At 41.2% G+C, this 14,094-nt stretch overlaps 1 protein-coding gene across 1 annotated transcript; it reads left to right on the top strand.

The window, feature by feature from the left end:
- Nucleotides 1–505: 505 nt before the first annotated feature.
- On the top strand, nucleotides 506–1,615 carry LOC110931362. The gene has a single exon (XM_022174759.1). The coding sequence runs from the start codon at nucleotides 506–508 to the stop codon at nucleotides 1,613–1,615; it is 1,110 nt and encodes a 369-aa protein (XP_022030451.1).
- The last annotated feature ends 12,479 nt before the right edge of the window (nucleotides 1,616–14,094 follow it).

The raw sequence follows: 14,094 nt of genomic DNA, 5'->3' as shown, positions 1-14,094 counted from the left end.
CATGACAGCACGTATGGATGCCTCATCTTCGAAATTTGATCGTGTGATGGAAATGCACTCGAGAGGTTCTTCGAGTGGGGGAGCATATCAGGTAGGTGATTTTCAGACGGGAGAGATGTCACACGAGCATGTTGATTTCATGGGAAACCAATACCGTCCTCAAAATAATCCCTACAGCAATACCTATAATCCGGGGTGGAAGAATCACCCAAATTTCAGTTGGAAGCCTGACGCTTCTAACCAGCATCCGCCCGGATTTGCTCCACGTCCCACAGCTCCAGCTCATGGAGCCTATGGTCCACCTCGACCTCAGCAGACGCCTCCTTCTAGTGATCCTAGTGTGCATGATATGCTTAGTCAAATCTTAGCTGGTCAAAACACTCAAAAGGCGGAGAATGAGAAGCACTTTCGGGAGTATGACGGTCGTTTCACGAGGCACGAAAGTGAGTTGAGAAGCCAAAAGGCTTCCATGTAGACCATTGAGAACCAAGTTGGCCAGATTGCCATGATGTTGTCTGAGAGACAACAGGGGGGCCTTCCGAGCAATACAGAGCCCAATCCAAATGCTACTGCAAAGGCCATCATGTTGAGAAGTGGCAAGACCGCTCAAGCCATCCCTCCGGCTGTTCTAGAAAAGCCAGTCGATGACGATGAGGTTGATGAGGAGATTGAGGTTGAGTCTCCGGGTGAGGTGCAACAGAGGCAAGTCCCAGCAAGTACCGCACGACCCAAGGAGCCAGTGAGAGAGTACGTCCCTCCCATTCCATATCCGGGGAGGTTGAAGAAGCAGAAAATGGAAGAACACTATGGTAAATTCCTCGAGCTTTTTAAGCAACTTCATATAAATTTACCATTTGTCGAGGCACTTGCTCAAATGCCTAAGTATGCTAAGTTTCTGAAGGATATCCTATCCAACAAAAAGAAACTTGAGGAGCTTTCGCAGGTGACCTTAAATGAAGAGTGTTTAGCAGTTCATCAGAACAAACTACCGAAGAAGATGAATGATCGTGGGAATTTCACTATCCCGTGTTTGATTGGTAGTTTGTCGATCTGCAATGCATTAGCTGATCTTGGAGCTAGCATAAACCTCATACCATATGCGGTTTTTGCTAAGCTAGACTTGGGCGAGCCCAAGCCGACTCGTATGAGCATTCAGATAGCCGACCGTTCAGTGAAGTACCCTCGAGGCATAGTTGAGAATATGCTGGTGAAAATCGATAAGTTTGTCTTTCCTATCGATTTCGTGATTCTAGACATGGATGAGGATAAAAACGTTCCACTTATCTTAGGTCGCCCATTCCTAGCCACTGCGAGAGCCTTGATTGATGTCTGCACTGGTAGACTTACTCTTAGGGTTGATGATGAGGAGGTTACCTTTGATATAGGGAAATCCATGCAACACTCACAGAGTCAGGATGATACACTCTACTTCATTGAGACTATCGATACTTATGTGAGTGATCATCTTCATGCTACATTCGAGGAGGATGTTATGGACACACAGCTGCTAGGAGGGGAGATTTTTGGTTCGCCTAGTGTGGACCGAATGATTAAGGAGGTGACCTGTCTGATAGGTCACGCATCTCCCCCGTGTCCAAGGTATTTGAGGTTATGAATCGCGTGACTGAGCCTAAAGCACGTCCTTCTATTGAGGATCCACCTTCGGTTGAGCTTAAGGAGCTTCCAAATCATTTGGAGTATGCTTTCTTGGAGGGTGAAACTCATCTGCCCGTTATCATTTCTGCTGGATTATCAAAAGAAGAAAAGGATCGATTACTTGAAGTCCTGAAGCAGCACAAGAAGGCGATTGCTTGGAAGATTATGGATATAAAAGGGATCAATCCATCCTTTTGTACCCATAAGATCTTGATGGAGGAGGACTTTAAACCTGTAGTACAGCATCAGAGGCGTTTGAACCCCAACATGCAGGAGGTTGTGAAGAAAGAGGTTATCAAACTACTTGATGCAGGTTTGATATATCCGATCTTTGATTCACCATGGGTTAGCCCTGTACAGGTAGTCCTAAAGAAAGGAGGCATGATAGTGGTGACCAATGAGAAAAACGAGTTGATTCCTACTCCTACTGTCACCGGATGGAGAGTTTGCATTGACTACCGCAAACTCAATGATGCCACGAGGAAGGATCATTTCCCACTTCCTTTCATGGATCAGATCTTGGAGAGGTTGTCGGGCAGGATGTACTACTGCTTCCTTGATGGTTTTTCAGGTTCCCATCTCTCCTGAGGATCAGGAGAAGACGACATTCACATGTCCCTATGGCACATTCGCCTTCCGGTGGATGCCCTTTGGACTGTGCAATGCCCCGACCACATTTCAGAGGTGTATGGTGGCCATTTTTCATGACATGATCGAGGACTCCATGGAGGTTTTTATGGATGATTTTTCTGTGTTTGGAAGTTCTTTTGATCAATGTCTCAGGAATCTGAAAAAGATGTTGGCTAGATGTGAAGAAGCCAACCTTGTGTTGAACTGGGAGAAATGCCACTTCATTGTGAAGGAGGGCATTGTGCTTGGGCACAAGATTTCACACGCAGGGCTCGAGGTTGACCGAGCCAAAGTCGAGACTATGTCAAAGCTCCCGCCTCCCACATCCGTGAAATCTATTAGGAGTTTTCTGGGTCATGCAGGTTTTTACCGGCGATTCATAAAGGACTTTTCCAAAATCGCCTGTCCCATGACTCAGCTCCTCGAGAAGGATGCCCTGTTTGTTTTCTCCGATGAATGCCTTCGGGCGTTTGAGATGTTGAAGGAGAAGTTGGTGAATGCCCCGATCATGGTTGCTACCGACTGGGAGATACCATTTGAGTTGATGTGTGATGCGAGTGACTTCGCAGTCGTGGTCGTCTTGGGTCAAAGGAAAGATAAGCACTTTCACCCGATATACTATGCGAGCAAGACCTTGAAGGACGCTCAGCAGCACTACACCACGGCAGAGAAAGAGCTCCTAGCTGTGGTCTTTGCTTTCGATAAGTTTCGGTCATATCTTGTCCTTTCCAAGACCATTATATACACGGATCATGCAGCACTTCGATATCCTTTCCAAGACCATTGTGTACACGGATCATCCACGGATTGATATCCGGTTCTTACCAATTAGCTATATTACCACCCGACGGGTACACATGCCCTTTGTGTGTGTAGTTAGTTCCTAGGTGAAAAACCATTTTAAAACTAAATTTGTGTGAAGAAAAACTCATTTAAAAATATATTTAATTCACGCACATCATTTAACAAACCTCCTTATCTGATTCTCAACAGTTTCTCCATACAGGTGATTAAAAGAACTGAACTGTTGATTCATCATGTTGACTCTGCTAGCTTTCATGTCAGCATTTTCCTCAAAGAAGTGTGTCAGTTGATCCCAGATTTTCTTTGCACTCTTGGAGTTTCGGACAGCAATTGAAATGTCCGGACCAAGAGCCATCGAGAGAGTTCCAAATGCAGCTTCATCCTCAGCTATGACCTTTTTGTCTTCTTCAGTAAAAATGTTTTTGGGTTTTGGAATCTGAGTCTGAGGGTCATCTTCAGTAGCGTACATGATAGTGCATGGCCCATTCTTAATGCTCCTCCAAACATGAGGTTCCTTCGCCTTACAGTATTGCTCAAACCTAAACTTCCACTCATAGTAGTCGTTTCCATACAGAAACCTTGGAACCTGGGTAGACGTGCCAATGATTTGATCGAGTTGTTAATGGAAAGCTAGAGACTGAGTCTAAATAGCAGCAAGGGTAGCATTGGCGAGATAAGCAGCAGTCACAACGCCGTTCATAACACCGTTTGGGTTCAACATAGTCTCCGAGAGGTCTGAACAGTAATCCGAGATGACTTATCCGAGATGAAGGTTTCGAGATGAATAGTGGTCCGAGATGATATGTTGTCCAAGATGAGAGGTTTATTCGAGATGAATGACAAAGGCAATCTTCAAACAGTTGATCAGAGATGATTTGAAGACAATCCGAGATCACTTGATGTTTATCCGAGATGACTTAATAACAATCCGAGATGGCTTGATGACAATCCGAGATGGTATGATGATGGTCTGAGATGTCTTGATGATGGTCCGAGATGGTTGATGATGGTCCGAGATTGTTGATGTTTATCCGAGATGGTTGATGATGATGATCCGAGATCCACCCAAACACGTCCGAGATGACCAGAAACGCAACAGAAACAGTAGAAACAGCAGCAACAACAACAACAGTCCGAGATCAGAAACGTCGTGATATCAGATCCAAGCCTGGAAACAGGTTCGACAGGCTCTAATACCAATTGTAAGTCCCGTAACGAGATCACAACGATATCACACAAGCTCGAATGGTGGCGGAATCACACAAACGAGCAATCAATACAAGAAAGGAGATGAAATAGAATGTTCTTTGATTGATGATGATTATCTTGCATACACAATCGAATGTCCAATACAAGATTTTGCTAATGTCACCAACCCCTATGACCTAATACATGACTTTCTATTTATAGTAAGTGTTGAGGGAGGAGGCTCCCAAAACCCTAAGCCCATCTATCCAAAATAGCCCATTCCACTAAATATTAATCTTCACAGCCTCTAAACCACTTTGCTACTAATCCATAAACCTATTAAGGGTCTAACAGCCTGCCACAATTCGGATGTAAAACGTGGGTCACGATCAGAGGTGATAGAAGTTGGCACCCCGTGCCTAGCAATTACTTCTTTCAAGTAGATGGTTGCAAGTTTTGAAAACTTGTTAGTTTCTTTGATTACGAGGAAGTGCGCAGACTTGGTTAGACGGTCTATGATCACCCAAATGGTATCTTTTCCGCCTTAAGACCTTGGTAAGCCAGTAACAAAATCCATGGAAATATGTTCCCATTTCTAAGTTGGCAACTCTGGTTGTTGTAGTAAGCCCAACGGCTTTTGATATTCAATCTTGACTATAGCACAGGTCAAGCATTTGCTAACATACTTAGCAATAATAGCTTTCATGTTAGGCTACCAGTACAAGGCCTTGATGTCGTGATACATCTTGTCAGAACCGGGATGTATCGAGTAGCGAGACTTGTGTGCTTCGTCCATCACAAGCTGTCGGAGATTTCTGTACGATGGAATCCAAATACGTTTCCTGAATTTAGCGTATGTCGTCATCTTTGAGTTCGAGCTGCTTTTCGATGCCTCGCATGGACTCAACTAGAATATTTTCTTCTTTCAACGCTTCAACTTGAGCGTTTCGAATTTGGTTAGGTAGGTTCGAGTGAATAGTAAGCTGAAGCGCACGGACACGCTTAGGTTTGGCTTCCTTTCGGCTGAGGGCATCAGTTACAACGTTTGTCTTGCTTGGATGATACTTAATTGCGCACTCGTAGTTGTTTAGGAGTTCGACCCACCAGCGTTGCCGCATGTTCGACTCTTTTTGATCTAATATATGTTGGAGACTCTTGTGATCGGTGTAATTTGTACACTTGGTACCGTACAAGTTATGTCTTCATATCTTGGGTGTGAAAACTACTACTCCCAGTTTCCAAATCATGTGTAGTGCAGCCCCTTTCGGGAATTTTAGTTGTCGAGAGGGGTAAGAAATAACTCTCTCGCGTTGCATCAACCCGCGACTGAGTACTTGGATAGGCGTATCACGGTGGACGATAAAAATCATTCGTGCGTGAAGGTAACAAGAGAATAGATGCACTACCTAGCTTATTCTTCACTTGTTGGAGTCACGTATTCTTGACCATCAATCTACTGATAATTGATATTCTTTCGAGCTAAGCATTATGGGGTTTGTGCACGTGGTTGAAAACAATGGGCTTCACGAAGCTAAAAGTCGCATGTCGGGAATTTAGCATAGAGTCCTTCCTTTCGTAGGAGTTTTGAGGTAAAGCATATAGGTTGTTTGGGTTCTTGCCGACTCTTTCAATAGATTCAGATGTCGCTAAAGAAAACAAGTGAAGAACTTGTCGAGGTTGGGTTTGCACACATGGCTCATGAGTTTCATGAAGACCGCATGTGCGTCCGTTAATTCGAACGATATGACCAGCAACGCGTATGCTTGAGATATCCTCATCTCCAAGGTATCCATGGTTCATTGCTCCTTGGGTAATGTACACAGGGGAAATTCATTCAAGCGGAATTTCGCACATAGATAGTGTCAGACAAAATGATATTGTTTATGAAGCATAACAAGATAAGACGTGGGAAACATTCTAAGATGTAGTTAGATTCGACGCGCTCAACTTGATGTGGTATATAAAAACTCAGAATCAATAGTAAGGGTTTATTCGATATCGTGGATGTGGTCGGTCGTACCTAAGTAGTGTAAAATAGAAATAAAGGATGCTTTTTGTCGATACAAGGGTCACGTCAATGATGTTGATACAACAAGAATCAGCCAAAGAAGGATGGTTGTAGCACTAGCTTGTAAGGTTAAGGTTTGTTGAAATGTCTGTCAAAGTTTTCAAGTTAGGTCATGCACGAGAGAGGGGTGATTCACCTTTATCCATGTTCTTGGATGAGTGTGCGGTTTACAAATTGGGAGGCAATCAAATTTTAAGGAGTTATCGTAAGTTGTGCGAACGAGTTTGAAATAACGCGTGGGTCGTTAAGAGGTTCCAATGCGAGATTGTGAAAAGAGGCTTCAAATGGCAGGTTTGCATCCTCAACACAACACCATAGTCACTGTCTGAGAAATTATCACCAATGGCCGAAAGCCAAGCTTGTCGAATCCTCATAGCTAGAACGAAACATCGGTCGATGTAAAGGCCAGCGAAAAGGTCCATATACTACGAAAAAGAATAGTGCAGGCATGGTTAAAACGGTTCTAATCGAGCAGTAGAACTCTAGGTTATTCAATCGTACTAAGGGAATGAGTCTCCTTCTAGGTTCGGGAAAGAGGTATGTGAACAAAAGAGAGTAAATGATGTCGTCGGTACTTCTCAACTTAGCTTGACGATTTGCGTTTCAGCTTCCATTCTTGGTTTACGTGCGTGAGTGTCGTAACTGCTTCTTATTTCCGAGCACCGATGCCTTCATTTATTCCGTGCATGTGGTCAAGTTGTGGTACTGTTGTGCTACGACCGTTTGTTTTTCCTATTAACGCGCGATTGCATGTGGTCAAGTTGTGGTACCGTTGTGCTTTGACCGTTTGTTTTTCCTAATAACGCGCGATTTAGGGATGACTCTCCCCCGTCGTTTCGCTTTCGTAGCCACTTTCTGGGATCCATAGCAGGCTTCCCACTAATAGGTATTTCGAGTAAACGTCCATCGCATCGGTTTGTTCTAGTCCAGGGATGAGATCGGGAAAATATGTGGACGAGGGTTAGGAATAATAGGTCCCTTGCCCTTAGCGTGTTGTGGTTTCGTGCTAGGGTTAGGAGAATTCACTCCTTCATAACGCATATCATGTTTGCATAGTTTTTGTTCACATATAAATCACAGGGTTGAATACAAAACATACACCTACATATTTTACACATATATTCTAAATATGCACATACACATATGTTATGCACAAGTAAATGCCGATAGCTTACAATTACCAGGTGAGCATCTGAGTTTGACGAACCTTGCAATCCGGAGTGTGGTGTCGTTGTGAATCCATTAAGTATCGGTTATAGTCTGGTTTGCGTACCAAAATACTTTACATCTTAAACCAAAATATTTTATATCTCAAACCTAGTTCACTATAACCAATAGCTCTGATACCAATCTGTCACAACCTCAAAATCCACAAGCAGAGTACTACGGCGAGGCGTGTGACTGACCAGGATCTAGCCACTAATCATGTTGAACCATTTACGTATATTATAAGTTATCCAACTGACAGGATTAGTGTTCAAGTTTTAATTGTCCAAAAACACAGTTTACTTTAATAGCGGAAGTATATAGAAAGCCCATTATAATTTAAAACCATGAGTTCTTTAATGATATCTTAACATGAGACTTACAAACCACGCACTCCAGCCGATTGCAATGTCCGGCCAAAACTGTAACGAGCAACCTGCAAAGCATGTAGTAGGGTATCAACATAAAGTTGGCGAGTTCACGAGTTCAAAGATTTCTAGTTTTATTTCCAAAAACTTTTGTTTGTTAAATTACTCATTTATACCATGCCATGGGGAGCTACCCCATAATTTCTAGCTACTAAACTCCATGATCATACCGAAACTATCGCACTTAAGTTGTTGTTGCCCCGTTTGTCAATGTCAAGCATCATTGACGGTTGCCAAGGACTATTAGTTCATGCCCATCCACTCAAGGCACGATGTAAGGTTAGTGAGACCTAAATAGCGCTATTTAACTAATATCCCATTCGCCTGGCCCTGACGACTAATCGGTATAGTAATGCAGGAACTTTGTGATAGAGTTCCATTTAGTAGGCTAGTTCATGAAATATAAATAGTATTTAGCTGAGCGTCCCGCACAAGAGGAAACTATTGCCTGTATCCCACACAAGGGGAAGATGTTACCCGTATCCCACACAAGGAGATAATGTTACCCGTATCCCACACAAGGAGATAATGTTACCCGTATCCCACACAAGGGGAAGATGTTACCCGTATCCCACACAAGGACATAATGTTATTCGTATCCCATACAAGGAGATAATGTTACCCGTATCCCACACAAGGGGAAGATATTACCCGTATCCCACACAAGGGGAAAGTGTTAATCATTCCGTTCCCAACCACCGAGAATACATGCTTTAGTAAAGTGTGTGAACTCACCTCGGTTAGCTCGGCAGATAAATCACTTGTGTTAGGTTGGTCAACTACACTCTATTATGGTTACCAATGTTTGTTAGGTTTGTTATGCAAGTAACATCACGTATTAATTACACGTATCTAACACATAGTGTTCAAATAGTAGTTACTATACGTTATACTAACATGTATACACGTTCAAAATTTTCATCACAGTTAATTATAGTTCAAATGTACTGTTATAAGTGTGTGGTTAAACAAAGGTATGGGCTTTTATTAGTGTGCGGCCCATTGGATTATGCGGCCCATTGGAGTAAGGCCCAGATATGAGTGTCTGGCCCACTTGTCAGTGTGCGGTCCACACAACAGTGTGCGACCACTTGACAAGTGTGCGGTCATGCAATTGTGCGGCTTAAGAGAGTGTGCGGTCTGCCATAAGTGTGTACGGTCCAGCTTTGAGGTGTGCGGCCCACTAATAGTGATCGGCTCAACACCGGGTACGGCCCAAAGTAACTGTGTGGCCCAATACAAAAGGTGCGGCACCCATAGGAGTGTGCGGCCAATAGGTAGTGTGCGGTCATGCTTTTAGGTTATAGGAGAGTGTGCGGGTTACCAGGCCCATGAGTGTACGGCGTGCTGTGACAACTTGTACATTATGCAAACTAAGTGGCACAGTGGTGAGTGTGCGACCAACATGTGTACGACGGCAATCATTTCATCAGACAAAAGACCAATTTTCCAATTAATACTCATAAATCCTAAAATCATGTTATGCACTGTCGTTAGCATCATTCATCAAAAAGAATGGTAATTCTTTTAGCATACGAAGTCATTATCTTCCAAGGTTTTATCAAACATCATATCATATATACAATTAAATTACGAAGGTCACAAGGTTTCATCATCAAACTAATCCTAAGCTTTCAATTTCGGCATTCACACTATTATATCAATTTTCATCACCCCGAATCAATTTAATCAACAAATATATGTTCCGATCAAATAAACAATTCATCTTTGGACTTTTACTAAAAACCCTATTATTCATTATAAACATCAAACATATAATAGAAATCCCACTTACACAACCATGTTATACCCTCTTTTCAACCCATATTCAACACAGTTTGTCTCAACATCGCAATACCCACTTCTAATCCTATCTTTACCAATTTGTTAACAGAAAAAAATGCAAGAAAATCAGAGGGGACACATATTACAACGGCAGACATTCACATTTCTTTTGAATCCATAAACAAAGTTGTTAACAAGTGTATGTATACTTATTCCAGAATTTGTGAGACAAATAAGGGTAGGTACCTACTGATCGATGGTTTCAATTGAACGAGGTGTCTGCTGCAACAGCTACTGGGCTGTATCGGAGCTTCGATGGTCGCCGATGCCATCGGCTCCAGCATGCATCCTCCATAACTACAACCCGCTGTCCCGAACCAGAAATACCCGGGCCCCGGTCGACTGAATCAGTCACGTTTGATTTCGTCACCACCACTACCGATGACGACCAGAGGTTGTTTAATCCTCCATAAGTCGTCGGTACCTCCTAATATCACCGTCATATCTGCTGACGTCGTTTCATGTCGCCACCGCGCCGCCGCCGTCCACGGTGGTGGTTGACTGTAAGGTGAGAGAGGAGAGTAGCGAGAAGATAGAGAGAAGTGAGGGTTTTGGAGTGATGGGTAGGTGGGGTGTGCTCGCCGGAAAATGTTACCGGAGACTGGAATCTTGTGACCGGATTTTATGTTGTCACACCCCGACCACGTAAAACAACCAAACGTGGTGGAAACGTCGGGGTGTGTTGTAACAGAATCATTGTTTCACAACCATGGAATAAATAATTTCGTTTTATTGAATAAATGAACTCATTGTTTTAAATATAATCAAATAAGTACAACTATTATCTTTCAAGTTTTAAAGTCGCTAAGGCCGAGTCCATCCTAAGTGTAGCATATCATATCAATCATCACAAAGCAGCACCTGAAACATGTGTAAAAATATGTACGTCAGCATAAAAATGCCTGTGAGATACATAGGTTTTATTGATTTAGGATTCATGACTTATAAGTTTAAAGAAAAGGTTTTAATAAAAGTAGTCATGATCCTTGAAAAAGGTTTTCTTTTATAAATCATTTGTAAGAAATCAGATGATATAAAATAATAATACATAGGAAATTAAATAAGTAAGTAGAATAAGTTTGTATAAAAATATATTGTTTGAAAAACAATATCTTGATAAAAAGATTTACAGTATATATAAAAATATACTTTGATTTAAGAAAGTTGAATAAATAATACATTAGAATATATTTCAGTTCCAAAACCGTTAACCCAAGTGTACTAAATAACGCCACGGTATCTAATGCGATGAAAACACTTATATATAAGAAGTACCAGCGGCGTATCTACCATGTTTTCATCATATTACACCCGTCCCGTTATCTAAACACTAACCAAAACCCAATTGTAAAACAAATAGTATATTAAATATACTTTAGTTGTTACAAATAATAATTTTCAGTAGTATATTAAAAGTATACTTTGGATTTATAAATAACATATTAAACTATGTTTTGGTTTGAAAATAACATATTAAAACTATGCTTTGGATTATGAAAATAACATATCAAACTATGTTTTAATGATTAACAAAATATATGTTGGTTTTTGTACAATATCCCATATGAGAGCATATCAAACTATACTTTTGGGAGTATAACTTAATATACAAAAATAATGTGATCTAATAATTCATTCAGACCTAGTGCATCAAAATACACCTTTGAGACTATAGAAATACCACAAAGGCAATCCCTATTTGGATGGAGCAACAAATTGGTTTCAGACATTCCATGACAACAGGAATGGGGTGTCAAATCCTATAGCGCTATATCATACTACCAACCGGTCTGGTGAACAAAATAAGTACTATTCCAAACATTTATTTTATAATCTTTAAGAAAAACTAGAGTTTAAACCATAAATAATCATTCAGTTTGTATAAAGATAAGTACTAGTATGTATAATCAATTATACTTTTGAAAACAAGAACATAACAAATAGGTACACATGTTTCACCCCAAAACAGTTTGAAAACAGTAAAAGAGGGGACTATGTACTCACTTGAGAGTGCTTAAGAGTCTTGAACAACTACCAAGCAAAGCTAGAGGAGCACGGAATCAAACGGCACCTAATATTGATAACTACATAAATAAACCGGACCTAAATCGGGAGATCGGATAGTATGAGGTCTCGTGAACCAAATGAGCGTGGGAACTCATATGTTATGGTCTAACAAGGCCTACATACTAAAATGAAACCTATCCTAAGTGCTTTCGACCCATTATGATCCATTAAGGTAGCTTACGCTACTTTAACGCGTCGCGCGCAAAGTGCGTTCGAGACGTCTAACTAGCCCTATGACAAGTATTATATGCCAAAACATGTTTAAATATGTTACATAATCAGTTATGTAACAAAATTTAGGTTACATATGCTTAATTACCAATTATGTATGGAAAGGGTATTTTGGTAATTTACCTAAGGCATATGAACTACTTATCATACAACTACTTAAACTAGGTGACCATAAGGTATAACCTCGGAAGGTTATTCCCTATGCAACTATGGTCACTAAACATGTTTGGTCAGATCCTAATGATCGACCAAACGGGTCGTGTTCGAAAGTCTAAGCGGGTGTTTAGTCCGCTTGACTTACGACTCTACACAAGCACTAAACTAAAAGTGACGAGCTAAACAAGTCGAAACATGTTTAACAAAGTTAGAAAACAGGTTTGGTATCAAAACAAACGGCTTTGATACCTATAAGTAGCTTGGTTACAAAATACGCGAGAAAACGCATTTTGGCCGAAACTACGACTCGTCACTGAGCCTAGATAACGTGGTAATCAGTAGGTATAGTCACTAGGGACTATAACCATTGTGATTACGCTCACGTTATGAAGTTCAAACAAACTTCGCGTTGACCATAAACTGGTCAATGTTGAAAGTCAAACGCAGTTTGACTTTAACGCTAAAAACGAACGAGAAGCACGAAAGAATACTTACAAAAGGTTCCCGCAAGTTTTGAACCGATTCACTCTCAGGTAGGAAGCATATACTTCCACTTAGAGAGTGTAGAATCAGATCAAATGTGAGGAATGAATGAAAACATGGTGGGTATTTATAGGCATGGCACTACCGTTAAGATCGTTTCTTGCAAAAGAGGGCACGATCTAAGTCGTACACTTGCCATAATCTGATTTGGCACCTTGATGGGCACACAAACCAGCCCATAGAATGATCAAAACCATGTTCAATAGTGTGCAACAGCTGGAACAAGCTGGAAACAAGTTTCTGCTGTCTGGCACCTGCTTACGGACCGTAAGACAATGCCCATACGGTCCGTAAGGACCTTGCAGGTCTGATACTTTCCAGAAATTGCAAAATGGTCCCTGCACCTGAGAAACATGCATTTCGGCCCATTTTTAACACGTTTAAGCCCCGTTAACCCCATTTCAAAGCTCTAAAATGAAGTTAAAGTATAGGGAACTTAAAATGTGCTTAAAAATATCTCGGATGTCGGCTCGTTTGGTCGTACGGTTGCGTTGTTCGGTTAATTACGACGGAAGTCGTAACGAACGCAAAAACGATCCAAATTAAGCGATGAATGGAATTTTATCATGCCAATCATTAAAACATAATATTTTAATGATTACATAAATTTTTGGATGTCCGGATGTATTCAGAACGTAAGACATGAGCGAAAATGCAAACTTGTGCACTTTTTGACGCTTTTAGTCCCTGAATGACCAAAAGTTTATTTTTGCGCACCAAACACCTCAAAGCCTATTTCTAAGCTATGTAAAGGATATTTAGGGCATATTAAACTTATGATCAAGTTCCGGAAGGTTCATTACTATACAAATCGGTATAGTTTCGCAGTTTGACACAATTAGTCCCTGCGATCGAACAAACTTGATTTCAACACACCAAACCCTCCAAAACTTGTTTTAAGTTATGCGGAGGTTATTTAAGGTATGTTAAGCCTATTTCACTATTCCGGAGTGTTTGTTGCGTTAAACTGGTTATATTTACGCATCAGTGCGCGTATAACCTTCCAGAAAGCGATTTAGAGCTTGAAATCGGACAAGAATTGATATGTGCAAACGATACACATATTTTTACAAATCCCAAGTATGAAATACAATATTTCATTGGTTTGGTATTTGTTTGATGATCGAAGTGACACAGGTGTCACATATGTGGGGAGAAGATGGGGGCTAGGGTTTTTGAGAATGAGAAGATGGGGAGAGTTATGGTGTTTTTATATGGTAGGGTTTTGTGAATGGGTTGGGCTTGGCCCATGTACACGAACCCATTAGGTGC

This window comes from Helianthus annuus, chromosome 3 (assembly GCF_002127325.2).
Source record: "Helianthus annuus cultivar XRQ/B chromosome 3, HanXRQr2.0-SUNRISE, whole genome shotgun sequence".
Lineage (NCBI taxonomy): Eukaryota > Viridiplantae > Streptophyta > Magnoliopsida > Asterales > Asteraceae > Helianthus > Helianthus annuus.
The sequence above is the reverse complement of the archived record's forward strand: the minus strand, read 5'-3'. Positions and strand labels throughout refer to the sequence as shown.